The sequence below is a fragment of the Uranotaenia lowii genome, unplaced genomic scaffold (genome assembly GCF_029784155.1).
Source record: "Uranotaenia lowii strain MFRU-FL unplaced genomic scaffold, ASM2978415v1 HiC_scaffold_162, whole genome shotgun sequence".
Taxonomy (NCBI): Eukaryota; Metazoa; Arthropoda; class Insecta; order Diptera; family Culicidae; genus Uranotaenia; species Uranotaenia lowii.
In genome coordinates this window covers 34,308-62,058 of record NW_026597655.1, presented here as the reverse complement: position 1 = coordinate 62,058, position 27,751 = coordinate 34,308, and the positions used below count along the sequence as shown (strand labels likewise).

The 27,751-nt window shown below is 43.1% G+C and overlaps 1 protein-coding gene across 1 annotated transcript; it reads left to right on the top strand.

Annotated features, from left to right (window-relative positions):
- The first annotated feature begins 1,895 nt into the window (after positions 1–1,895).
- Positions 1,896–26,425, top strand: LOC129759476 (ubiquitin carboxyl-terminal hydrolase 32). Its single transcript, XM_055756947.1, has 11 exons — positions 1,896–2,126; positions 2,193–4,825; positions 4,889–5,200; positions 5,556–5,845; positions 14,975–15,669; positions 15,738–15,901; positions 15,960–16,168; positions 16,235–16,420; positions 23,936–24,559; positions 24,626–24,953; positions 25,033–26,425. The coding sequence occupies exons 1-10, from the start codon at positions 2,011–2,013 to the stop codon at positions 24,896–24,898; spliced, it is 5,502 nt and encodes a 1,833-aa protein (XP_055612922.1). The 5' UTR covers positions 1,896–2,010; the 3' UTR covers positions 24,899–24,953; positions 25,033–26,425.
- The last annotated feature ends 1,326 nt before the right edge of the window (positions 26,426–27,751 follow it).

Genomic DNA, 27,751 nt, shown 5'->3' with positions numbered 1-27,751 from the left:
CCGGTGAATATGCCCGCAAGTTAATTGGGAATTGTATAAGTGACTGTTGAAGTGAGACAAAAGTTTGCATCACTGATGGGAAGTATTCGACGAAAAGTTAGAATTTCAGCAAAACAACGCTATCTAAAAGTTTAATAAAAACCCTACAAAAACATTATTTTTTATTTACATGATTTTCTGTCTTACGACATAACTTGATGGACAATATTCCTTCAATTCACTCGATCCATGGACACCGTTCTCCAATTTCCTCCTATAAAAAGATAAAAACATATTTCTACAAACTTTGTACGTTATTTCCTCTTGGAGATATAGGAAGTTGTATGTGAATCGATACTAAAGCTTAGAAATGGGACAGTTACGAATGGAATGTCTGCTGGCGAAATCTAACAATAACGAAATAAAACAGGGTACATACAAGATGACTCTTTTTAGGCTTTTAAAAACAGTGAAAACCAAACTTTTCGTTTTGAAAATTGTTGTTTTTTTTTACACAGGAGCAGAATCTTGGCAAATCATTATATTTTTTTCACAAAACAACCAGAAAATACATGCTTTAAATTTTGGAAGCAGCACAATTTCTGTCAAAACTTTGAATGTCCGATTATTAGTAAATGTGCTACCAGCAAAAGAAAGTGTCCTATTTTTAAAAGTATTTGGCTTTAATTGGAGTGTTAACCTCAATCATTCGTAAAAGTAGATAATCAAAAGCAAATGTTTTCTCCTCCAATATGAGGAAAACTGATTTTATATTGATGTTATGTAGACCTGGATATTATGATTAATGTATTTACAAGTTCGATTTTCTTATTGCAAAATTTCATATTTTAAGCATAACTCAAAAACTGTTCAATTTCGTTTTTTTTTTTATTTTTACTTCGAATTCAACGGCTGATTTTACATAAGAAACACGGGTCATACCGAAAAAAAAAATGTTTTTCTTCAATTTTGTATAGTAGTTTTTTTTTATAAAATAAGCATTTTTGGGCTGAAATAAAACACAAGTATAAAGTATTTGCAAACTTGACTTACTCATGCGAAATTATCTGACAGACTACCAATACTTTCGCCCTGCACCCAAAAGCAAGCGAACAGTCCAGCGACAGTCATTTCAACCTTCTTTTAAGCGACATAAGCTAACGTCTCAACATTAATATTAGGTGAACGTTAAATCCGCACACGAGGGAATTGTTTTTATGCATATGCTCAGTCCGGAAGTCAAAACCGTTTCGCAGTGCCATAAACGTAAACGGAAAGAACTATTAGTGGGTAGGTAGAACATACAAACATGAGAAAGAAGCATTCCTTTTGGCTGCGATGGGGTGACATGCAAATTTTGCCTCCGTTAATGTCTTGCTCACATAGTTTGGCCTGCAGAAGTTCAACAATTATGCGTAGAAAATTAAGTTTTATGACTGGGTAGTTGGGTTTTTTCGTTTTGATGCATCTTATTTCTCTTGAAAGATGACAAATCATTTGTCTGAATATCTAAGTATGAAACTCAAAGCTTCAGGAAAATATTTTTTTTTTCATGAATTATTCTCAAATATATTCTTTCTAAAACATAAATATTTAAATCTTCTGCGAGTCTTTTGGAACCCCGCATGATAACAGATAACTGTTTTCACTTTACAATACCTTAAGCCGCTTGTAAGGGCAAGCATACGTACACATGTAGGTACAGTTTATCTAATTGCTAGACAAGGTCGCGAATACCCGGGGAGGTGGTAATCGTGACCCAATAAGAATTTCATGCACCGACAACGGCCGATAAGATAAGAATGTAGGCGGAGAAAAACAACAATTCCTCATCAGGAATTTTACCTTTCTTATGTTCCAGAGAACGACTTGAGGGTTAATTGATCTGAAAATCTGTTTTGCATTTTTCCAGTTACCGATTCTGAGCTACGCAGAATCAAGGATGCATTCAAGCGCTCGGCCGGAACTACCGGTACGGCGCTCAGCAAAGCTGCCTTCGTCCAGGATGTGCTTGGCGACGGTGTTCCGGCCATGGTGGCCGATTGGCTGTTTACGGCCTGCGGTGGTACCGGTAAAGGAATCGCCTTTAAGGAACTGCTCTGTGGACTCGTACTCCTCACCAAAGGTACCCAGGAGGAGAAAATAAGGTACGTTCACCAATCGGCTTAATCAACCCCTAAGCTTCATTTTATCAATTTTTTTTTTGGTTTAAGATTTCTGTGGACGTTATACTGTAACGATTCCGGCACACATATCCTGAGGCAAGATTTCCTGAAAGCAATCCAAGTGGAGACCACTTACCAAAGCAATGCCATCAGCTCTACGGCCATCAATGCCACGAGCAGCGGAAGCAACAATCAAGCTCTGGTCAACAACAAAAGCAACAGCTTGTCCCGATATACGGTGGCCCTGTTTGGGCAGAATGACCGGGTCTCGTTCGAGCAGTTCAAGTCATGGATCCAGATCTACAAAGGTGCCACGGTGCTCTCGAAGTGGCTGCTACAGGATACGAGTGTGAGTCTCAGTTCGGAGCTGGAAACTCCCACGTTCTACCAGAGTTTGGCCGGGGTAACCCATCTGGAGGAACAAGATATTGGAGATCTGGAGAAGGTGTTCTGGCTGCTGAAGGGATTGGCCGTTACGGGACAGTTGGATGTTGAATCCTTGGGGCCTTTGATATGCCCTCCGATACCAAAGGCTGCTTTGGGAGGGGTTTTTCTTGCTTTTGATGAAAACCACGATGGTCACATTGATTTCAAGGAGCTGTGTTGCGGTGTGAGTGCGGCCTGCCGTGGGCCAAATGTGGAGCGGAGCAAGTTCTGTTTCAAGGTGTTCGATATCGATCGGGATGGGGTGCTTAATTTTGGTGAAGTTGGCAAAATGGTGGATATTCTGTTGTTTGTGGCCAAGGAAACTAACGCTGGCTGCTACAGAAATATTACCAGCAAACAAGTGATGGATGAACTCTATCGAAGGTCTACTGATATTACATACGGTTCCGGGGGAACCAAAATGCAACAGGTACCAGATCCTTTACCGGAGTTTAAGTTCACCCAGGAAGATTTCCTCATATGGAGTATTGAGAGTACGTCAAATTTGGTGCAGCCATTTTTGGATTTGTTGTTCGAGGTGTGTCATATTGTTCTTGGTTTGAGGCCACAGTGCAAGCATTTAGAAGGTGATATTGTGCGTGGATGGTTGGCACGTGAAGTAAGACGTGGTTACAAGGTCGGTCAGTTCTGGTATCTAATTTCCGCGGACTGGTGGCAACATTTCACACAATACACCCAACCTGCAATGAATTCGAGCTGTGTTCACTGTAAAATAGCATCCAGTTATGCGAACAGCCGTCAAAATGCCTCAGCCACTATAGCTGGCGTCGATGAAGCAGTCATCTGTGATGAAAGTTTTAACTCTAACTCTACTGAAAGTATGGGCGACCTGCTAAATACCGGAGGAGATTCATCTAGTCTAGGGTCAGGTAGCAGTGGTATTTCTTGTGGACGACATCCAGGTAGTCCGCCGGGATTGATTGATAACAGTACCCTCATTGCACCGGTCCTTTACAAACCAATGCAAGTTCCCACGCTAACCGGTGAAGGGGGTCGTCTGAAAAGAGATCTCACCTTAGTCCAGCATCGCGATTTCGAGCTCGTTCCAGATTCTTTGTGGAAGGCTCTAGCCCAATGGTATGGAGGTCCTCTCCCTTTACCAAGACAAGTCATTCAACCTCTCAGTACTGCAGACGTGGAATTGGAGCTCTATCCTCTGAATCTACGCATATTAAGACATCAAAACCCCACCGCACAACAACAACAGCAAACGAACAGTGCATGGGGAAACATATCAGGAGGATATGGAGTTCTCACGGGCGGGAACTATTCGAATGTGTCAGTTTCAAACATGCTACAACCGCCGAAAAAGTATCTCGCGTACACCGCTGCATTCAGCCGGCTTGCCACCGTCAAACAGGTCGCTGAATTCCTCTGCCAAAGACTGAAACTACGTGTCGAAGACATACGATTATGGCACCTAGTGCCGACTGCCTCTTCTGTTGCCGAATTCCCTTATCTTCTGGAAGAAGACAACCTCAGTCTGCAGGATCTATCCATAGCAGACAACGACCAACTCCTACTAGAAATACGGAACAAAGACCTCACCTGGCCTGAAGAATTGGGTTCACTAGCTCTTTCTCACCCAGGAAGCACCCACAGTAACCAAGAAAGACGAGGAACAGTCGCCTCAACTCATTCCCTTCATCCACCCGGGGCCACTGGTCTCCACAACCTTGGCAATACGTGTTTCATCAATGCAGCCCTGCAAGTTCTTTTCAACACCCAACCTTTGACGCAGTATTTCATCCGAAGCATGCATCTGTATGAACTGAACACAGGCAACAAGCTGGGTACCAAAGGTCAATTAGCAATCCGATATGCCGAGCTGCTCCGTGAAGTTTGGACCGCGTCGCAGCGCTCGATTGCCCCGATAAAACTTCGTTTCTGTATTACTAAAAACGCTCCGCAATTCTCCGGCGGAGGTCAGCACGATTCCCAGGAGCTGCTGGACTGGTTGCTCGATTCACTGCACGAAGACCTGAACCGGGTCATGGAGAAACCGTACAGCGAACTGAAGGACTCGGACGGCCGTTCGGATGTGGTGGTCGCCATGGAAGCTTGGAATCAGCATCACGCTCGAAATCAAAGTATTATCGTAGATCTGTTCTACGGACAGCTGAAGTCGAAGGTGACCTGCAGCGGGTGCGGTCGTGATTCGGTTCGATTCGATCCGTTCAGTTTGCTCAGTTTACCACTGCCCCTGGAGAACTACACCTACTGCGAGGTTTTAGGTTTGTTCTTCGTCAAAGCCCTTCAAACATTTAAAATAATCAATCTACTAACTTTCTTTCCAGTGACTCTGCTCGATGGTTCCGTTCCGATCAAGTACGGACTCCGGCTGAACTCCGAACTGAAGTATTGGGATCTGAAAAAACAGCTGAGCGACCTGTGCCAGCTGGATCCGGAACTGATGTTGATCTGTGAGCTGTCCAACTCGCAGATACGCTGCATTCTACCTAACGATCAAAAGGTCAAACCGAGCACCGCTGCCGAGCTGTACGTCTACGAGCTGCCCCAGTCGGATAACGTTCTTGTGCGATCCCGAGCCGGATCGGAACTCGCCATCAACATCGAAAAAGGCCTCAAAGACATACAACGGACACCAGGTAACGTAGAAATCATGGGTCATTGTTGAATCGTTTATGTTTTGTTGTTTGTTTTTCTTATTTTACTTTTAACATAATCTCGCTCACACTACCATTGTGTGTTGTTTTAAGTTCCTTATATGTTTTATTTTTTGATACTGGATTAATTGTATGTTTTGTTTCTCGATCGACATCTTTCTCTTTACCCCCCGCTATATCACGTCTGTCGTCACATTGCCGTTACATTGCCTATCCGAACACCACGCGCCGTAATAAAAACTCATTTCGATCCATTCGAATTACAACCGAACATTTTAACCCCTCTAACCACCTCCATCTCCATCAAATCTTTAAAAAATCGTATTACCATCACAAGCTCTTCTACTACCACCACTAGAGCCCAACCAGCTGACGACCAGTTCGGTTAGTACTACAATCTCATCCTCGTCCTCGTCATCGACTACGGTGGACGATACGGTAGCCATCGCAGGTCGTTATCGATCATCTGGAGAAGCTGCGGGAGCAGCAAACGGAACGAATGGCTCTGGTGGCGCCGGGGCTAACAGCCATCGAAGAACCGACTCCTCCGGGACGACGACCGCGTCGAAGGTAAGCCGGTGCTTTGGCAACACACTCTGCATGCCTCCGAATATGTTGTGCTTCAAGGTATGGCTGTGTACATAAGTAACAGTAGATTAGTACTTAGCGCTTAGTTAGTTTTACATTGACTGCTCAGATAGGTGCTCTGAAGAAAATCGTTAAGTTGGAACATTCTCACTCAACGAACTGGTGTCTGAACACACTGAAGATTAAACTTTATTTTCAAAATTGATGATTTCTGAAGAAAACTATCTCCGAGAACGAATGGAGCACCTATCTGACAAACTAACGCGTGTTAAATATTCTTGGAGTGATGTTTCGGTAATATATCATATTATCTCTTTCCTAGATCAAATTGGTTGGAAATTTAGTTGTAGTTGGTTTCAGTTAACAATATCTCTAATAATATTTAACCGTAATTACTGTAGATTTATGGCTATATTTTAATTCATTTAAATTGTAATCCTTGAGCTGTTTTACCTCAAATTATTTTTTAAATAATATACTGCAGAACTTTTTTTTTCTTTAAATAGCATTAGAAATAGTTGTCATGTACGAAGTGTCCAGATCTACGGATTTCTCAGTAGATCTACAGATTTTGAACACGTCTACAGATCTACGGATCGAAGTCCGAGTTATGCGGATCTTCAGGATTTCTACGTATGATTGAAAATTATAGCGATCTTCTACGCGTAATCAAAAATCCCAGCTGAAGAAATCTACGGATTTGAGCGGTTTGCAATCTGCCAATGCTGGTTCTACATTTTTCCAAAACCCCATTCTATGTAGAACCGAAAGAAAAATATTTCTTCTGTAGGCAATTTGCTGATTGGCCTTCACTCGAGATCAGCTCCAATTTTTGCTGACAACCTGTGCCTTTGCACTTAAGCCTTGGCGCCATGATCCTTGAGGTCCGCTTTGTATAAACTTAGTGTTATATACGACGGAGTTCTTTGGCTAAATACAGGGTCCGGCAATTGAAGTGCTACATTGAAATAAACATATAAATTGATCAAAACAACAACTGTTTATTTCAAATTCATTCAATTTCTCTTGAAAACAAATTACTTTTTCAAAAATCACTGGTAAAGTTCGACTTGTTCGCCCTTGAGTTTAATCACTCGCCGCAGACGGTCGAGGAACGCATCGTATGAGGCCCGCAGGTGTTCTTCCTGTCCTGTTGGAAAACCCAATCCCTGGAACCAAAATGTCGACATGCCCACGGTTCGACGACATTCTGTAGAACTCGTTCCCGATATGTGTTTTGGTTGATCTTCACTCTTTCAGAGACAAAAACCAACGGAGTCTGGCCATCACGGGTGATTCCGGCCCAAACCATCACCGATGCTGGTTTGTGTCGCTGGGTGGCCGTCAGCAAGTCGGCATGGCTTCGTGTTCTGTCTGGTAACCAAACTGTGTCGTTCTGCTTATTCACGAACTGCTGTACGGTGAAGAGTTTCTCGTCGGTAAACACGATATTCTTCAACCTTTCTTCCGCGGCCCTCTTCAGCAGCGCCTTCGCTCTTTTTACTCATTCTTGTTTCTGCTTCACCGTAAGGTCTTGAACCTTTTGGATCTTGTAGGGCTTGGTCTGAAGTTTATCTTTCAGGATCCGACGGAGGCTTCGATCCGATATGTTGAGATCCTCTGCCAATCTAGTGGCACTACGACGAGGATTTCTCTTAAGGCGCTTCTTGACAATCTTCGCCATGGCAGTTGTCACCACAGTAGGTCGGCGTCCCCCAACATACAGTTTTTTGGCACTTCCGGTCTCCAGGTATCTTTTGACTGTACGGTATACAAAACTTCTGCACACACTTATATCGGACAGCTCACGAACTATGTCCTTTTGCCGTTTGCCAGCTAGGAACAAGGCAACCACAGCGCTACGTTTCTGTTCGAGATCCATTTTTCCGGATAACACCTGATTACAAAAGTAACACTTTCATCCAATGATAGCTTAGACTTAATGTAAACAAAGCGACGAGGGGTCGTTCAATACTGTTTCGTGTGCAACGAAATAATTACTGTTGAAGTAATGTAGCAGTTCAATCACGGAGAAAAAAGACGACAGTTGTTCCAATCATTTCAGCTTGTTATACCAATAATCGAAATGCAGTTGATTTTTTCGCATTTAACTACTTATATAATAGATTCAACTACAAACTTCTAATTGTCCATACGCAATCAACTATCAATATGATGCATTCAACTGTATGATTTATGTTATGCATTCAACTATAAATACAATAGAATCAACTACAAACTGCTGATTGACCTTATGCAATCAACTATGAATATAATAGATTCAATTGTGATGGTAAAATTGATTCAATTGTAATGGTATAATTGATTCAACCGTAGATATGATAGATTCAACTACAATTGTATGATTGATTTTAGACATTCAACTATAGATATAATAGATTCAACTGTAGTGGTATAATTGATTCAACTGTAAATATGATAGATTCAACTGTAGTGGTATAATTGATGCAACTGTAAATATGATAGATTGAACTACAATTGTATGATTCATTTTAGGTAATCAACTATAAATATCATTCCATTATTTCAGTTTAATTATACCAATCATCAAAGTCTAGTTGTTTTATCGCGTCCAACCATAAATATAAAAGATTCAACTACAAACTGTTGATTGACAAATTTTTTATATACAGTTGATTTTTTCAATCAGTGGGATTTTAAAGAACGTAGTTTGACTATACGTGCTTATGCGTGTAGTGTCCAGTCCAGCAAGAGAAAAAAAGCCGGCAAATTTGCAAAAGAAATATTTAACGCGTTCATCAGCGAATTCGTCAGCGAAAAGCACAAGCAGCTACATTCAAAACGGTTCCTGGCAGCGGTCGATTGCTGTGGCTGGAGTTACGCAAACGATTTCATATGGAATCGCATGTTCCTGTTTACGGTCGTAGTGCTGATGCTTGGTCAGCAGTTCCCGACATCGTTCGTAACCGCTTTCCGGCTGCTTGCAAAACTGTTTCCAGCATCAAATCGACGAGGGCCTTGATGGGGGAACGTAAGTCCTTTATGTTTTCCGCAATGGCAGCGGTGTTCTGGCCTGTCGTGGCCAGCAGTTCTTGGCAAATTCATTTTCATCGAGGAAATCGACGAAGGCGGCCTGATAGGGAAACAGTACTCACCGAAACTGCAAATTGCAAATAGATCCCATAGGAAACGCAAAAGTAATCGTAAGTTTTTCTTTAATTTTTAAAAACATTTAGTTCCGGAAAAAATGTGTTTCGACAAAATAAAAAAATTAATGTATGTGTGTTTGTATCTTCCAGGGAATTTTCTCCTGTGTCCCCAAAATTGTATCCACAACAGCGGAAGGCTACGCTTGCTGCATGTTCGAAAAATTATATCAGGTGATCGGGCGCAAGTTGCCCTCGAAAAAGGATCCGAATCCTCCTCTGTTCAAGATGCACATTTTTGCCCCGGACCAGATCATGGCCAAGTCTCGGTTCTGGTATTTCCTGTGGCAGCTGCGTAAGTTCAAGAAGGCCACCGGCGAGATCGTTTCGGTGAAACGCATTCTGGAGATGACGCCGCTGCGGGTATGATACCCGATCTGAAAACAACAGATCATCAAGGTCGAATCGGTGGAGGCCAGCAAGGCGCGCCGTGCTACGTTGCTTCGAGGACCTGAAAATCGGGCTGAGATTTCCAACCTTCTTGTTGTGTTACCTTCATAACGGTTTATGTTGGGTAAACATGAAAAAGGAGAATTAATTTAAATAAAAATACAATATTTTTACTCTTTTTTTTAGCTTTCATTTCGGAACCTATACTAAAGGTTCTGAGTTATCTGAAATAGTAAAAACCTATAAAACTTCTGAAAATGCATTTTTCCTAATTGTATGTATGATAAAATCAAATAAAATCAACTTTTAATTCAATAATACAAAACAATTGGATCAATTATAAATATAATTAAATCAACTTTTTTTGTATAATTGAATCAACTATATATATAATTGAATCAATTATACAATTATATTTGAATCTATCATATTTATGGTAGAATGAAGAAATTCAATCATACATATGTAGTAGAATCTATGATATTTATAGTTGAGTGCGCAAAATCAATCATATCGATATAGTTGAATCTATTATATGCATTAGAAAAGAATCCGATAATCTATTGTATATATGGTTAAAAGTTTCATATTTATAGTTAGCCGAGAATTAATCAGAAATATGATTGAATATAAGTGGATTATAGTTAAAAATACTATACTTTTTTCTCCGTGATTGCCGGACCCTGTAATAACACTTTTACTTGGGATTAAGAACTACGACTTTTTTCGTTTACATGTACAGGCGGAATGAGGGTATTTCTTTTAAACCGCTCCAACCATAATAGTTATCGCGCTCCGAGGGGCACGACAGATGTTGCTATAATTCATCCATATTACACCCCCGCACTTAGTTCATTGTGAATCACAAATAGAAAATTTTATTGGTACTTAAATCTGCAAGAAAGCACTTGTTAGGAGCCTGTTACTTCCGGAAGATTTTGCCCCGGGTCATCTCTGAACTTCCAGTTCTCTCTATCGAAACCGGCCAATTCCAACCCCTCGTCACTATCTGCACTCCTCCATTCATATTCTTCTACAAATTCATCAGAAATGACTTGCGCCCGCTCCGTGCTTTTTTCATTAGGAAAACTACTGAAGGCTTGGACACCTCTGGCTATATTTCATCGCTAGTTCCACCGCTCTTTCGAAGGTTGGATTTTCATCCTCCTCGCAAATCCGATAGAACGTTCTTCCTTCCAATCCGTCGACGAATTTATTCAGAAGATCGTGTTTCAAATGTACTCCTAATTTGCAGTTAGACGCCAAATTTTTCAGCCTAGCTGCCCACGCATTAAGGTTCTCCGGCGAATCTTCGCAACGTTTCGCTCTCAGAAAATTCCGTCTTCCTGTGTGCACTACCAATGGCGGATCAGAATGACGTGACAACAAACCACACAATTCTTCATACGTCTTTTCCGTTGGTGTATTTGATGTACACAAATCTCGTAGCAATTTGTAAGTTTTTGCCCCGCACAAATTGATGAGTACCGCTCTCTTCAAATCGTTTGCGACGCCATTTGCCGTAAAATTTTGTTCCAGTTGCTCCTTGTACAGTTGTCAATCCTCCAACTTCGCATCGAAAGTCCGGAATGTTGTTCTTTGGGCCATATTTCCACGTGGATCCGATACTGCTTGTAGCCAATGTTGCCGACGGCGGAATTCCTTGGCTAAATAATAATACTTGAGCTTAAAAACTACGACTTTATTCGTTTACATTTAGGAATAAGACAGACAGACGGAATAAGGTTATTTCTCTTAAAGCGCGCCAACCATAATAGTTTTCGCGCTCCGAGGGGCAAGGCAGATGTTGCTATACTTCATCCATATTACACTAAGGTTGCCAGAATTTTTTCAGTGCGCATCCGGGCCGGCAAATTTGGGTAATTTTGTATAAAAACCTGCCAAAATCAGGGCATTTGATTTCAAAATGGATTACCAAAACTCCGGGCAATATCCGAAAATTTTTTTGTTGGACTTGCAAAATAAAGTGAATAAATCCAGGAATTTTTCGAGGAAATCCGGTCAACCGGGCCGGGCCGGACTGTTCCCAAATGTTGTTTTAAATATCCGTACAATCTGGCAGGGTTTGTACTTTACAAACCCTTGAGGTCTATCTATTAGCAATCGCTAGCAGAACTGACCTCTCCAGTATCTCGGTACCATCAGCACCGTTCTTCTCACACTTAATACTTAGGTCAACTTTTGACCTTCAGTAAGCTGAGTTCCATGGGTCCTGATAGGGCAATTATGTATCAGGTCTATGTTTAGCCTTTTCAGAGACTGCGTGTTTAAGGATTTGTTATTCGGCTAATTCCCACTCCTAGGCACACACATTAAAGTCCGCAGAAATGGCTTTTTTCCCGTGAACACCTTCGTCTATATTATCGACCACAACACCAAAACTCTCCAAGAATCACCTTGACGGAGCCTAGAAGCTACAGAAAAGATCCCGTTATTCATGCCTATCACAGAACCTTTTTCATCCGACGATATCGTTTCTTGAACACGAACCTTCCCTGTTACATTCATGCGAGAGACGTCTAATCCAGCGCAACGTCCAACTTCTCTTCAACCATCACATGCAACAACATCTGGTGTATCTAGGTTGCAGTAGTTCAGATGTATTTGAACAACTTCTATATCCGTGGTGGTCCCTAACTCGTTCAGATTATGCTATGGTGTTGGGTATGGCTATCGTATCCAGTTTATAAGCGCTTCTTCTACAGGGCGAGGGAGATCCTCGATCTCGCCAAATCAACGAATCTTCTCAGTTTTTTCACTGTCGGAGCTCTTCAAACCCACACCGTATGGCAACTGTCGTCTTCGGAAATATCTCCGCCATGCCGTGTTCATTCTGTGGGCTGCCTACTGACCCCAGAAGGCTAACATTGTTCGTCGTTACTATAGTCACGTTAGCTTGTTATTAACTCCATTGTCCTTGTCCTTACTCACCTCAGCGTTCAAAGTTAAAAGAGGAGTACACCTTGACATGAACCTGGGACAGACAAATAATGCATGTTTCATGAGCTACCTCTGATAAAGGCCTTTTGTCTAGGGACTCATGACCCGAAAGAAGCTGCTTCAGATAGAAGATGACTTCTTCAAACTTCCAACTCTCCAGGCTAGATGAAAACATGAAGATACCGATGATCTAGGGTAATAACTAAGCTACCTCCTGAACTATGTTCCCCTTTCCCTCTACTCCACCAATCTAGCGCTATATTGACAAGATCGTGGATTCAGCAGAAGGATCAATCTTTTCGCACTGTTTATTTTACCATAGTGCTCCTAGTTGTCGGATCTGGAATGTTTTGACAGCACTTTGTTCGGAAATGTTTTCCTATCGGTGTTGAAAATTTCATTACGATTCGTTTTGTTTAAAAAAGTTACACGTGATGGAAATTTTGAACACCCACGTCAAAAACCCAACGTGGTCGGGTTAAAAATCGCGAAATCGTTAAAAATTGTCCAATCAACCATGTATAGCGTTCTCAAACGTATCCGTGAGATGTATACTACCGATCGGCAATTTCATACCAAGCGTCATAGTGGAATTAAGGATCGGAAACTGTATTAGAAGGTGTTGAAAACGACAAGGCAAACACAGGGTAGTCGGACTACGACATCACCAAGAAATTCAACGCCGACCGGTGCACCGTCAGAAGGATTCGTCTGCGCGAAGGAATACGATCTTATCGGGCCAGTAAGTAGCCAAACCGGATATTGAATCAGAATGTAGTTGCCAAAGGACGTGCCCGGAAGTTATACAACAAGATTCCAACGAAGTACGACGGATGCATCCTCATGGATGACGAAACGAACGTGAAGATGGCTTTTGGGCAGCTTCCTGGCCAAAAATTTTATAAAGTGGTGCACTGCACTGGTCGGGGTGATGTCCCCGGCAAGTTCGAATTCGTTTTTGCTGATAAGTTTGCAATAAAGTGTTTGATCTGGTAAGGTATTTTCAGCTGCGGCCGAAAAACCCCGGTTTTTGTGAAAAACAAGACCATAGACTACGAAATGTACAAGGAGGAGTGTCTGAAAAACTTTTTTTCCGTTTTCCGTCCGTATTAGATCTCACAAAGGACCAGTAATGTTTTCGCCAGATTTGGCAAGCTGCCACTACAGCAAAGAGGTACAACAGTGGTATCGGGCCAACGGGTTTATTTTGTCGAAAAGGACATCAACCCAATTATGTTTCCTTTAAAGTGCAATAAAAACCCTACATTTTAAGTACAAAACATTTTTATTTCGTTTACATAGCTCCGAGATAGACCCGTTTTAATGCGTCCAGATTCATCGTGATCCATGCTTTATTTTCAACCCTTATCCGTCCTTGAAATTTTTACCCGTTAAAGTCTCTGGAGTGTCAATTTGAGACTCCTGGCTAAAACCAATTTATCTCGCTTGTTTTTCAGCCGATTTTTACAAAATTTATAGTTTTGGAAACTTCGTAATTTAACTCAAACATGAAAAAATGTGATAAATTGCGTCAACTTTCCAATCCACTTTTCAAAATTTATCTTGAGTGACTTTGTACAATATTGACGGTTCATTGATTGAATATTTTTTGTGGTCATGCCCTTGAAAAATTTCTAAAAAAATAAATCTATATGTGCAACGTACAGCTTCTAACTGTAGCTTTTCAGAACACTAAGTGAAATTTTGTTTGAGCATTCCATAGCTGATCTACAGTCTTTTTCCAAAGCGTGTTTTTCAGATTTTTTTTTTTCTTAGGCTATGAATAACGGAAAATTGAAGTGTTGTAACTGAATATTGTCTGAGAAACTTCTTTGAGTTGCATTACAGTTTCCAAAACTATAATTTTGGAAAAATCGATTGAGAAACAAGAGAGATATAGTGGTTTTAAAAAAGGAGTGTCGAACTGACACTCAAGGTCTGATTAGGGATTTTTTTTTCCTGAGATTTCAGGGTGCGTTCATAAAAAAAGTAATGAAGCAAAATTAAAGATTTCAAGAATTCATTGACGGTCCCCGAATAAATTGTTTTATGTGGATGCAACCCGAATAAAGTTATAAGCCGCCAAACTCCTAATAGTGTCATATTGACACTCAAGAGCGGATTAGGGTTAATACAACCGAATTTTGCTTGTCTCTTTTCGAATCCTGCCAATTATTTGCTCATGTTCGCAAAGAAATAATGTGCACATTAGAGATATTTTATATCAACATTCGGTTTTGGGATAAAATTGTTCAAATATGTTTTCAAGAACTATACAGACGATTATAAATCGTAGTACTTCCACTTGTGTACAGACTTCCGACTAGTGTCTTTTAGAGCAATAATTCTAGGTTCAAGATGTTGTTACACCTCTAACTTACTGTAATCTAGTGTTTTTAAGCTATTAATCTATCTTACCCGTTACCTTTTATCGCACAGATTTTTTTCTCTCTAACATGCGTGAAAGCTAAGAAGTAGTTCAAATAATGAAGGTATTTTCAACGTACTTAGTTCTGCAATTCGGCTTCGTTTCTAGCTGGTAATACCAATTTGACGAGAATAGAGTAGTTTCACAGAGAAAGTTCCCAGTCACCAAGTATGTGCTAACACAAAAGTCCGACTATTTCAGAACATACCAGAAATCAGCGCTAGTCCAGACAGTACATTTATCTTCAGCGAAGGTACCCATCATCCGTACGGGGTGAGCAATCCCTACGCAACTGCCAACACCACCACCTCGACGACGCATAACTTCAAGGATCACAACCGCCCCAAAGCTACGGCGTCGGCCAATCTAACCAATCATACCGGCGATGGTTCGGTCGGTGATGGCTGGCACTTGTCTGCCGGAGGTGGCGGCACCACTATGTGCAACGGAATCGGAGATTTCGAACATGGGACAGCTGCCGGAGCTGAGAGTGATATTATTTACAACGGGCACCTGTCGGATGGTGAGGCCGAATCATTCCCGTACGCCGATAGTTTTCATGGGCATCATTCGGGAGATGCGTTTAATCTAAGTGCAATTAGGCGGCCACCTAGCGCCACCAGCGGGACCAACCACTTCTCACGGAACTGCCCAAACAATAGCGGTGTTAACAATAGCTATCTGATAGCGGTTCATCGGAAGCTCAGCCGGCAGGATACCTACTTCTTGTCGCATCACAAATCCCGACCCGGATTATTCGGAGTGCCATTGCTGATACCCTGCTACGAAGGCGTTACAAACAAGCAATTGTACTGTTCGGTGTGGGTTCAGGTGGCAAGGTTGCTCAGCCCACTTCCACCGACTCCGCCGGATCAATCCAACCACGCTACTGACTGGTGAGAGACACTCATATTCCTCGGATTTGGTTTTCTAATCCCTAAGAGTTACCTTCCTTCCGCAACAGTGATGATAGCTTAGGTTATGATTTCCCGTTTACCCTGAGAGCCGTGGCGAGTGGAGGACGAGTTTGTGCGCTTTGCCCGTGGTCTCGATTCTGTCGTGGCTGTGAAATTCCCTGCACCGACGAGTTACTTCTGCAAGGCCTCGTGGCATCAGGACTCCCCTCAAGTAATATAAACCCCTTATTTTTTTACTCCGAACCAATATTTACGAACCCATCCAACAGGTAACAGCTCGACACCGAATCTGTCGTCCCGGGAGCACACCCCAACTTTCCGCCGTAAGGTGTACGGTAGCTCGACGACATCTTCACTAGATGGAAACCAATCCTCGCCGTCGCCCTCACTGCGGACAATCAACAACAGCAACATCCAGATCGCCATCGATTGGGACCCGACGGCATTGCATCTGCGTTATCAGAGCACCCGGGAGCGAGTAAGATCAACTGTTACCTACTTCAAAAGCCAAACCTTTTCTAACCTGCAATTGTCATTCCGATAGCTTTGGACCGAGCACGAAACGGTGGCCATATGCCGGCGGCAGCAAACCGAGCCGGTCGATCTCGATCACTGCCTGCGGGCGTTCACCTCCGAGGAGAAGCTGGAACAATGGTACCACTGTTCACACTGCAAGCAGAAGAAACCGGCTACCAAGAAGCTACAGATCTGGAAACTGCCACCGATTTTGGTAAGTTTAAAATAATTATTCCCTAACCCATCGATTATTTGGGAAATACCCTCTTATTTAACGGGCACTTCAACGGGATGAAGTCACATTTTCTTTTTCTCCTTGGTGTAGCGGGTCAGGTTGAAAAACCACACCCTCTGCTGGTTCGGATCCCCTAAGGTATTATCCATGATCCTCGTTATTGCGGCCGAAACCATTGCCATTGTCCGTGATACCAACAAATTTACTACCTCGGGGGTGACCTAAGGCCAACCTTTTCTTGTTATGACTCAAGGTCGTAATCATAGCCAGGAATGGCTCGATTTTCTCGCTGTAGGATTGACCATAAATGAAACAGTCCTAAGGTCTCATACCACCGTCTTAGCATTCGACTCCAGCTGTCGGCTTCGGCAGTCCTTTTAAACATGGCCAAGCTTGCCACAGCGATAGCATTTCGGTCCTTTGGGCTGTGCTTTGGGTTTCTTCGGTCGATTTCCTTTTCTTCCGACGAACACCGTGCTCTTGTCCTCGTTCGATTCCTCCATCCGGTCTTCTCGTTCGGATACTTCCGCCAACAGTCGCTATTTAACCATTTCCATCGAAAGATCCTTTTCGTCCAGATTCTCGAGGGCCGTCACCAGAGGATCAAAGCTGTCTGGTAGTGTCAGAAAAAGTTGAGACACCAGGTCGCTTGTTTCCAACTTTGTCCCAACAGATTTCAACTGTCGGACCAGATCGTCGAACGCTAGGAAATGCACTTGCGTCGAGGACCCTTTCTTCATCCGCAGGCGAGCCAACTGCTTCCAGAGTAACGTCTAGCTCGTTACCGAGCTCATAGCGCAGGTTTCCTCCAGAGCTTTCCACATAGCCCTAGCCGTTTTCTTCTCCCATACAATACCCAGCCATTCATCGGACACGAACGACACCAACAGGAATTTCGCCTGCCGCTACTTGGTCTGCGCTGGAAAAGTGTTTTTTATCGTTCGGGAGTTCGTTAAGGACTAGGGAAAATTTTCAGGATCGCTTGACACATCCTTTTTAAGGATTGCTTCGCTTCAATTCTTGGTGAAATCAGATCAGCGACGAAAGACGCACGAGTGGTGGTCCTGCAGGCTCTCAGCGTGTCGATGTCGATCAGGCGGCAGCGGCTTTTGTAGCTGGGAAGTCGAAAAGGGTCTTGCCAGTTTAAGTGTCAAAGAGCATACCTTAAAAACGTCGTTGGATGGCTTCGATGCGGTCAGAAACGTTTTGATAATATGGGCACCAAACCACAGAAGCATACTCAAGGATCGATCGAACCAAACTGCAGTAAAGACTTTTCAGGCAGTAGATGTCCTTCAAGTCCATCGTCATGCGGAAAAGAAGACCCAGACTTTTGGAGGCCTTGTCAACGATATAGTTGGTATGAGTCTTAAAATCCACATTTTCATATGTGATGAAAGAAATTAGAGAAACATGAACTATCAAAGAACGAAAGAACATAAGCCGTAAATATCATGAAAATTTCGAAAAAGATACAACGGCTCACCGACAGGACTTGAACCTGCAATCTCCGCTTCGGTACAACGGCGCGTTAGCCAATTCCACCACGGTGAACGTTCACCGTGGTGGAATTGGCTAACGCGCCGTTGTACCGAAGCGGAGATTGCAGGTTCAAGTCCTGTCGGTGAGCCGTTGTATCTTTTTCGAAATTTTCATGATATTTACGGCTTATGTTCTTTCGTTCTTTGATAGTTCATGTTTCTCTAATTTCTTTCATCACATATGAAAATGTGATCATTTTCAGGTACAAAGATGTACCAAGCGATTTCATAACATCAGTATTGATCTTAAAATCCAGCCGCACGTCAAAAATCACACCAAGATCTATCATTTGTTAAGCTCGAAAGATTACATCGTTTCCAAGGAAAGAAACGGGGGAGAACGGGCATCGTTTGCGGGAAAATTATATTACTGCGCATTTACTACGGGTTAAAGGTAGGCGATTGGCATCACACCAGGAGGCAAAGAGGTTAAACTGGTTCTGCAGGAAGTTCACATCTTCGGGTCTATTGGAAAAGCAAGCATTGATCTGTTAATATCGATCTTAGTAATCATTGCATTGTAACTAGGCGTAACCAATCAATAAAAATTTTCACTCTTGTTTGAACTCTCTTAAAAGCAAGTCACATTCGTGTGGATCAATGGCCGAATACGTCAACCAGATCATTTCCACCGCTCACCAGCTCAACGGAATCGGTTTTGTCCTGTCGCAAGAATGGATCGGAACATTTCTTCTGGCCGGCCTGCCCGAAGACTATCGTCCGATGATAATGGCAATGGAAAATTCTGGTATCCCCGTGACTGGCGACGTGATCAAAACGAAACTTCTCCAGGAAACTCAAACCCCAACAGCGAACACAGCGTTGACCGCTACCAAGAAAGCAGTAAGTAGTGTTCCTGTTAAGAAGAAGAACGAGAATCCGAAAGGTCCTAGGTGCCGGAAATGTTCGAAATACGGACACATCGCTAAGGAGTGCCGATCAGCGCGAAAGGAAAACGCATTTTGTTCTGTCCTTTCCGCGTTTTCCTCGGCAAACGACGACGATTGGTTCTTCGACTCAGGAGCCAGTACACACATGACCAAACAACGGAATTGGCTACAAAATTTGAAACCGTCGGATGGAACTGTGGTAGCAGCGAACGGTGGTTGTATGAAAATTGTTGCAACTGGTGAAGCGATTTTGCAACCGAAGTCCAATGCAGGTCCAATTCCCGTGAGCGACGTCCAATTTCTACCTGAACTTTCTGCAAATCTGCTATCAGTCAATCAGATTGTAAAGAAAGGTCACACCGTGGTTTTCAAGAACACCGGATGTCATGTTATCAACCAGTGCGGCGATGTTATTGCAACCGGAAGTCACAACGATGATTTATTCAAGCTGGAACAATGGAAGCAGGAAACCGGAAGCGCGTTATCCTGCGCAGCCGCTGCTAGTCTTGATATTTGGCATCGGAGACTAGGTCATCTCAATATTCAAGGCGTACGCAAGTTGGTGACCTCTTTGGCAAATGGCGTCAAAATTACTGACGAAATCTTCGAGGACTGCAAGATTTGTCCGATGGGTAAGCAGTGTCGGAACCCATTCAGCAAACAGGGAAGCCGAGCGACCGAGATTCTGGAACTGGTACACACAGACTTCTGCGGTCCAATGGAGGTCAAGTCCCTAGGTGGCGCTCGTTATTACATCGTGTTCGTCGACGACAAGAGCCGCCGGATGTGGACATATTTCCTGAAGTCTAAATCGGAAACCGAAGTCACTGGAATTTTCAAGCAATTCCACGTCATGGCTGAACGACAATCTGGAAAGAAGCTGAAGGTAATTAGATCTGATAATGGACTTGAATTTACCAACGCAGGCTTTCAGGATTATCTGAGGACACATGGCATACGACATCAACGAACGACTGCGTACACTCCGGAGCAGAATGGCATGGCCGAACGTGCAAACCGGTCCCTGGTTGAGCAAGCGCGCTGCATGCTGTTTGAAGCAGGATTGAGCAAACCGTTTTGGGGTGAGGCCGTGTCAACCGCAGCCTATTTGATTAACCGGTCTCCAACGAAAGGTCACGATGTCACTCCAGAAGAAGCCTGGTCGGGAAAGAAGCCGGATCTTTCACTACTTCGCATCTTTGGTACAACGGCGATGATGCACATTCCCAAGCAAACTAGGAAGAAGTTTGATCCCAAGTCGGTCGAATGTGTGTTAGTTGGGTTCGATGAAAACACGAAAGGCTATCGTCTGTACAACTCCAAATCCAGGTCAATAGTGGTCAGTCGAGAGGTCCAATTCATCAACGAAGCGAAAAGTGAACGCAAGCCGCCATCCCAGGAAGTACGAAAAACAACGGTTATTCAACTGGATCCAGAAGAGAGTATTCCGTCGTCCCCTATTCAAGAAGTTGGTCCTACTCCTCAAGCCGATGATGACGACGAGGACGATTTCAACACGGACTACGACACAGCTGCTGGTTCCGAGGATTCATTAGTTGAAAGTGATTCCTCGAATGAAACTGTAACTGACGTGACCGTGCTCCCACCGCGACAATCTTCAAATCCGTCTTGGTCACAGACGTTGAGGCGCAGCGGTCGGGAGCACAGACTTCCAGGCAAGTATAGTGAATTTGTCCTACCGAGCAAAGGTTTGCCGTTTCACAATCCTCCACAGATAGCTGATGGTGAAGGTCCTTCCAACGAATACCCCGATTCGTTCAGTGGTGTGGCAACATCCATCGAGGTGGCGATACCTACAGACGACCCGGTGACGCATCAAGAGGCTTTATCCCGCGATGATTCCGATCGCTGGAAGAAGGCGATGGTCGAGGAATACGAGGCCCTGATGAGCAACAACACCTGGACGTTGACGGATCTCCCGGAAGGTCGGAAGGCGATCAAATGCAAGTGGATCTTCGAGAAACACGATGCAGGCGGTAACATCGACCGTTACAAGGCGAGGTTGGTTATAAAGGGCTACTCGCAGCGAAAGGGGGTGGATTATGACGAAACATATTCTCCTGTTGTCCGTCATAGTTCGCTCCGGTACCTCTTTGCCCTGGCTGCCAAACACAACCTCGACGTGGACCAAATGGACGCCATCACCGCTTTCCTGCAAGGCGAGATGGAGGAGGAGATTTATATGGAGCAGCCCCCCTGCTTCCAAGACTCAAGCCGAACGAAGGTGTGTCGCTTGAACAAAGCACTCTATGGCCTGAAACAATCCAGCCGGATTTGGAACATCAAACTAGACGCAGCTTTGAAGAAGATGGATCTGAAGGCTTCAGGGTACGATCGATGTCTCTATCACCAGATAAAAGATGGCAAAATTCTCTTTGTTCCTATCTATGTGGATGACCTCATCATTTTTAGCAACGACAATAAAACTAAAAATGAGCTCAAAAAGAAACTAAGCAGCGTTTTCCACATGAAGGATCTCGGGCCAGCAAAAAGTTGTCTTGGTATCAGAGTTACACGAACCAAAGACTCCGTGATGCTGGACCAGGAAGCATATATTGGAACTGTACTCAAACGTTTCAATATGAACGATGCGAAGCCTGCGACGACCCCGATGAACACCGGAGAGAAGCTGACCAAGGAACCAACACCGAAACCCGAAGAAGCGGAGCAGCTGAAGAAAATCCCTTATCAGGAAGCCGTTGGTAGCCTGATGTACCTCGCACAGTGTACCCGACCGGACATCCTCTTTGCCGTCAACAAGCTGAGCAGATTCAACACCAATCCCTCTCTCAAACACTGGGAGGCCGTTAAACATCTACTGAGGTACTTGAAGGGAACTGCGGAGTACAAGCTGCGGTATACGAGGCAAGGCGAATCGAAACTCATCGGTTACTCCGACGCAGATTGGGCAGCAGATCTCGACGATAGGAAATCCACAAGCGGATATATTTTCCTATTACAAGGCGGAGCCGTGTCCTGGTGCTTCAAGCGTCAAACTACGGTGGCACTCTCGACCTGCGAAGCTGAATATATGGCACTTTCAGCTGCCGTACAAGAAGCCTGTTGGTGGTCCGGACTTTTGTCTCAGTTCGATCAACCGGAAGCAATCGAGCTGAGATGCGACAACCAGAGCACCATTTGCATCGCAAAAAATGCTGGATACACACCTCGGACGAAGCACATCGATATCCGGCACCATTTCATCCGAGACGTGCTGGATCGCAAAACTGTGGCGTTGTCGTTCGTAAGCACTGATCAACAAGTTGCTGACGGATTGACAAAACCCCTGCAGCGGATCAAATTGGAGCGGAATCGAATCAAGATGGGTATCCTGAAAATATCAAATTAAACAGATCATCTTAAGGAGGAGTATTGGAAAAGCAAGCATTGATCTGTTAATATCGATCTTAGTAATCATTGCATTGTAACTAGGCGTAACCAATCAATAAAAATTTTCACTCTTGTTTGAACTCTCTTAAAAGCAAGTCACATTTATTCCTTGCGCCCCACATCTGCTAATAGGGTCCATTGATAGAGTAGAACAGTTTCAAGTCGTCGGCATACGCTAATTTTGGTCCACCGAGAAGTAGGTCAGGAATACTATTGGCCCTAGATGACTTCCCTGAGGAATGCCTGATGAAGATGAGAACTGCCTGGAAAAACAGTTAACCGTACGAGCTTTCAATTTACGCCCAATTAAGTAACTGCGGAACGAGCCATTCGGAAGTATGGACTTCCGAAAGACTTTCGACAAAGAAAAGTGAAGTAGTAGGTTGTTGGAAGACTGCGTTTTATTGCCAGTTCACCAGCGACGTTTCTAAAATTTTTATCAAAATTCACAATAATGCCGTTGAAAGAAAAGCCCAGTGGAAAAACACTCCTGCTAGCGCAATCCAGTTGATCGTCGGTTATTGAAGATGTATCAAAGATGCTCGAGAATTTATTGGCAAAGAGATCGCAGATTCCGGAGTCAGAGTTCGCCATGATGTACCCGTGGTATACCCATATCTATTCGGTTGTTGTATTCGTTACCTCAAGATTTGTGCCGAATTTGTGCTAACTTCAACATCGGATGCCGGCTTGAGCCATTCAAATTCAATGGTAACGTAAACGAGTATAGGTAGCTCGGCCTCTTGAGTCATCACTCATCGGGCAGCTAAGAACTCTTGAGAGATAAACATTCCCTGCATTGGGATTGGGCCTCTCAGGAAAAATTCATCTCGAAAGGGGCGGTTTTAATATACTTACATACATGATGAGTCGTTTCCAGTCGGTAGCACAGATCAAGGGCCAAAATCAAGTTGAATGAAAGCTTTAGGGGAAAATATTCATAGAGCTTGTAATCACTGCTTCTTAGGTGGTACCGATGCCATGTCCAGCGCTTTTAATTTGCGTCTGACATGTTTAACTTCCTTGGGGACATTAGCAATCAACCCTACCTCGTTAGTGCCACTCGAGTCGCTACTGAACTGCAATTTTGTAGTTCTGTTTCTGTTATCTCCGCTTGCAAGAGCTGCTTGGTCAGCTTTTTTGTGTCTCACGCTATCATACCATTCTCCAACTTGAAGCACTTAACGTGGCATTCTTCCTGAGCACTACCCTTTGTACGATCAATGTTCCCTTCAGGTCTCCCTTCTTTCTCGTCTTTCAACTCAATGACGTTTTCCTCTAAACTGCTATAAGAGTCCCAATTCAAACGAAAGGTCCTTTCCCGCAGGTGTTATATTCGGACCAATATCTGGGGACCCGGAGTCATCTTCAATTGGAAGGGCTTGGCGATGAACTGTAGATTTTCCACCGATATCAACCTCGCGCATATTTCAGCCGTACAAAACCAGTTCTGAGCTCTTTGCACAGTTCTTTGGAAGCACCTGTCCTTCCGTGGTCCTTCATAATTACCTCTCAAATTTTTAGGACACAAATACAGATCGCAATTTTAGCCATGATCATCTTAAAGGCGATCCATCTGTTAAGATATAACTTGTCTTAGATTTTTTTTCTTTAGATAGTGGTACATTTAGCTAACGAAGTTTATTCTGCAGATCGTTCACCTGAAGAGATTCAACTACGTCAACAACAAGTGGGTAAAATCGCAAAAGGTAGTCAATTTCCCGTACGAAGATTTCGATCCGACTCCGTACCTGGCCTCGGTTCCACAGGAAACCATACTACGCCACAAGGAATTGCTGGATGGGGGCGGAAGTGCTTCAGCGCACGACGTTCGCAACCACGATTGTCATGACGAGATCGTGGAATTTGACCGGGAAATGTCGATGATCGATGAGGTGAGCGACGAAGTATCCCTTTCATCCATTACGGGTACGATTGAGGCTGGCCGAGTGGAAAAAGTAGTCCAGCCTAATACAGCAGACCAGCATACGTCGGAAAGTGCGACGGTGAGTGAACCTAGCAAAAGTATTACGCCGGCCATTGCCGGTACGCATCCGGTAGCGTGCGCGCGACAGGAAGTATCGACGGCTGATGACAGTCCAGAGAAGGGCAAAAATCGGTCCAGCGTGAAACTGAAAGGACAACGGAAGCGATTGGTTTCTTCCAGTTTGACCAAGACACCAGTGATCGATGGAGAGTTCATCGATTTTCACCAACACAACCTGAAGGCCGAACGAGATCCGTTCGACCTTAAATATCAGTTGTATGCTGCTGTGGTAAGTTGAAATAGATCCGATGGCTTATTCTTTTTCGAGCTTATAAAATATATTTGTATATTGCAGTGCCACTCTGGAATGTTGAACGGCGGCCACTACGTGTCCTATGCGGCAAATCCTAACGGGTCCTGGTACTGTTATAACGATAGCTCGTGCCGGGAGATACCGACTCGGCCGAAAATCGATCCCAGTACGGCCTATCTGCTGTTCTATGAGCGACGAGATTTGGACTATGAGCCCTATTTGCCAAAAGTAGATCGTAAACAGATATCGCCGGAGCACCTGGCGGAACTGGAAGAAAGTGACAACGAGCTGAAGAAAATGTGTACGCTTATGTAGAAAATAGCGCCGGCGCTATCGGCGCCGGTGCGAAACTTTGGCGCTGCTACGTTAGGTAAGTACCTTTCAGATAACTTACGCCTCGAGTTTCATACTAAGAGTTTTTGTACTTATTCAATATCTAATTTTTACAGGGAAATTTTTCAACCTATCGTTGCCTTCAACTAGATAAATTATCTCCAATCCGCGATGTCAAGAACCTTACTTGGACTGAATCCCACAACACAAATCATCTGAACCAGAAATCAGAACGCGTACTATTTAACACGGGCGTTAAAGTAATATAATAGTTAATCTGTTCCTTTCTGTGTAAATGTATGAATGTAAAGGTAAAAGTTTACTGTGTCCAATCAAGTCTTACTATGAATAGTTGAAACAAAAATCCTGCTTTCCTAAAGTGAATATCTATTGAAAAAAGTATGCTAGTTTTAGAGTTAATTGTGCTAAAGACAAAACTATTATACTTCTGTTTCAGAACTTTGGAAAGGTTTATTTTACACTCCAATCCCGGAACATTATATATCAAGGAAAATTTATCCGATGAAATCGAATAAATACCAGCAACACCAAAAATTGAAAAAAATAAACATAAACGCACTTAGGCGCTTCAACAACGCCTCAATCAATAAAACAGATAAACGGTTGATAAGAATTTTACAGAAAAATTAAGTAGGTGAAACATTCGTCGATGCATGATCGCTACTCGTAACGGGAATCAAACGTAAATCCTTCAAACATTTACTTTTCGTTCTTGCTTCTAAGTTTTAGGAAACAACTAGCTTTATTAACGCAATAAGACACAATAAGTTAAAACAATTCACCAATTAATATTAAAACGTGTTAGTACGTTAGAACAAACAAGTCAATCAAAAGAAGAAAGTACATGATTATTGCTACATGTAAGGCATCGGTATAAGATACATTCCATTTTTTTTTTGCGCCATACAATAATAAAATCACATTTTTTCGAAAAATATTTCGCATATAAAAATGAAAGCTTTTCGCTGAATATGTTGCTTACTTATGGTATCTAGTAAGGAAATTAAAGTTATCCTATTATAATCATAATGATATTAAATACATCCCTGATAAGTGAAATCGATATTTCGAATCGGAACTCAGTACTTTTAAGTGTCATTACGGTTTGTTATTACGCAGCGTATTAGCTGACAAAAACCCTCTTTTCCTTTTGCAAAATCAAATGGTTGGTGAACAAAAAAGCTAGAAAATTTAAAGCAAACGCGTACTACTGAATGTGCTTGTAAGCTTCGAACGTATTTCGAAAGTGGTGCGTTTTAAAAACCTTCGGACCGTGTTAAATTCACATATATTAAAAATGTTATGTGCGATTAATTGTTGAGCCTTCGTTGCTTTTTTTTTATTTTAACTGTTACGGATTCAAATTTGTCGTTCTATAATCTGTATGGTTTTTATTACCTGTATAAGTGATCCCTCATTTTTTTTGTCTTTGTTATCTGTGAAAAGCGTCTCGTTTGAATAAATATTCTATATTGATTATTACTTAAATTAGCCCAATTTTTAATCGTAAAAACTAAACGAAATCCCTTGCCCTAATGAAGTAGGCTATTCCTAAGCTTATTTAAGAAATTGGGAATTCGGGTAATTGAAGGATACAACATCGTTAACAAAATTTAAAATTTCTCCAATTTAGTTTCAAATCTACTAAAGGATAAGGCGGGGAGGGGGTGGGCTGTAGCAAAATGTTCTCTTTCTTACTTGAGGCTATAAGTCCACACTAAGATAGTAAACGGTCTTAATGTCTCCCATTTTATTCGAGAGACACTGAGACACTTGAAATAATCGACTCAATAACGTTATACACCAGAGGTGAACCAGCCTGTGGTTGAAAACCTCTTAAATAAAGACAAAAGAAAAACGTTATAAACCAAGGTTTTTACTAACGCGTTTTTTTTACACAGCTTTTTTTACACGGTTTTCGGGAATTAACAAGGTTTTTGTAAGAAGAAAAAGAAGGTTGGCTTAAGGAAAAGAAGATTGAAGTTTTCTTCTTCTTTGCCAGGCTCCGGCTAGCTCATTAAATTTAGCCAACAGGGGAACTTGTGGTGATTTCAGAATGATATCCCGAAAACATAAGATTTTAATGTTCATTTTATAACATTGCCTTTAGCAAATCATTTTATTTTTGGCTCCAATGGCCCATGGTCGAAAAAATTGTGGGTGGGTAAACAAATGACAATTTATAACTTCCGACTTACGTGCAAAAACTGCCTCTTGTCGCACTCGGTGGATGGCTCGCTGACCCGGAGTCTTTCTGTGCGTTGATCTCCTGCTGCCCTGCTGTCATCCTCGGACCAAACATCACGCTCGCCACCAGGAACCGGCTAACACACCCCGGTGGCTCACGGAGCAAGCGACCGTCTATCGCTGTTGCTGCTTGAATCGCTGCGAGTCTTCGAAATCCGCCACTAGGTGTCGCGATTGCCTCGCCCGATGAACTTTGTGGATTCTGGCCACTAGATGTCGTGCTGGTCACCACTGGCCTTTCCCACACGATGCCGATTCTTCCGGAACGGGACTGCTCCCCCTGCCTGCCTGAGATCGATTCAGCACTCCACCCGGCGGGTGCCAAGTGCTCTGTCGACGGATCTACTCGACGCACACAAACTTTCGGCCAGAGAAGCGAAGTTTCTGGAACCACATGGAAGCCGGTTGACCTTGACTCCCCTCGTTCTTTCCGACGACTCCTGTGTGACCGGGCCTCCGGTTCTAGCCGCTTCCGGAGAGATTTCCCCCGGATGTGGAAGATTCTTCTGTCTGGATCCAGGTTTCGTCCGTTCACCGTGCCCTTTGCCAGAATGCTAGTCGAGAAGG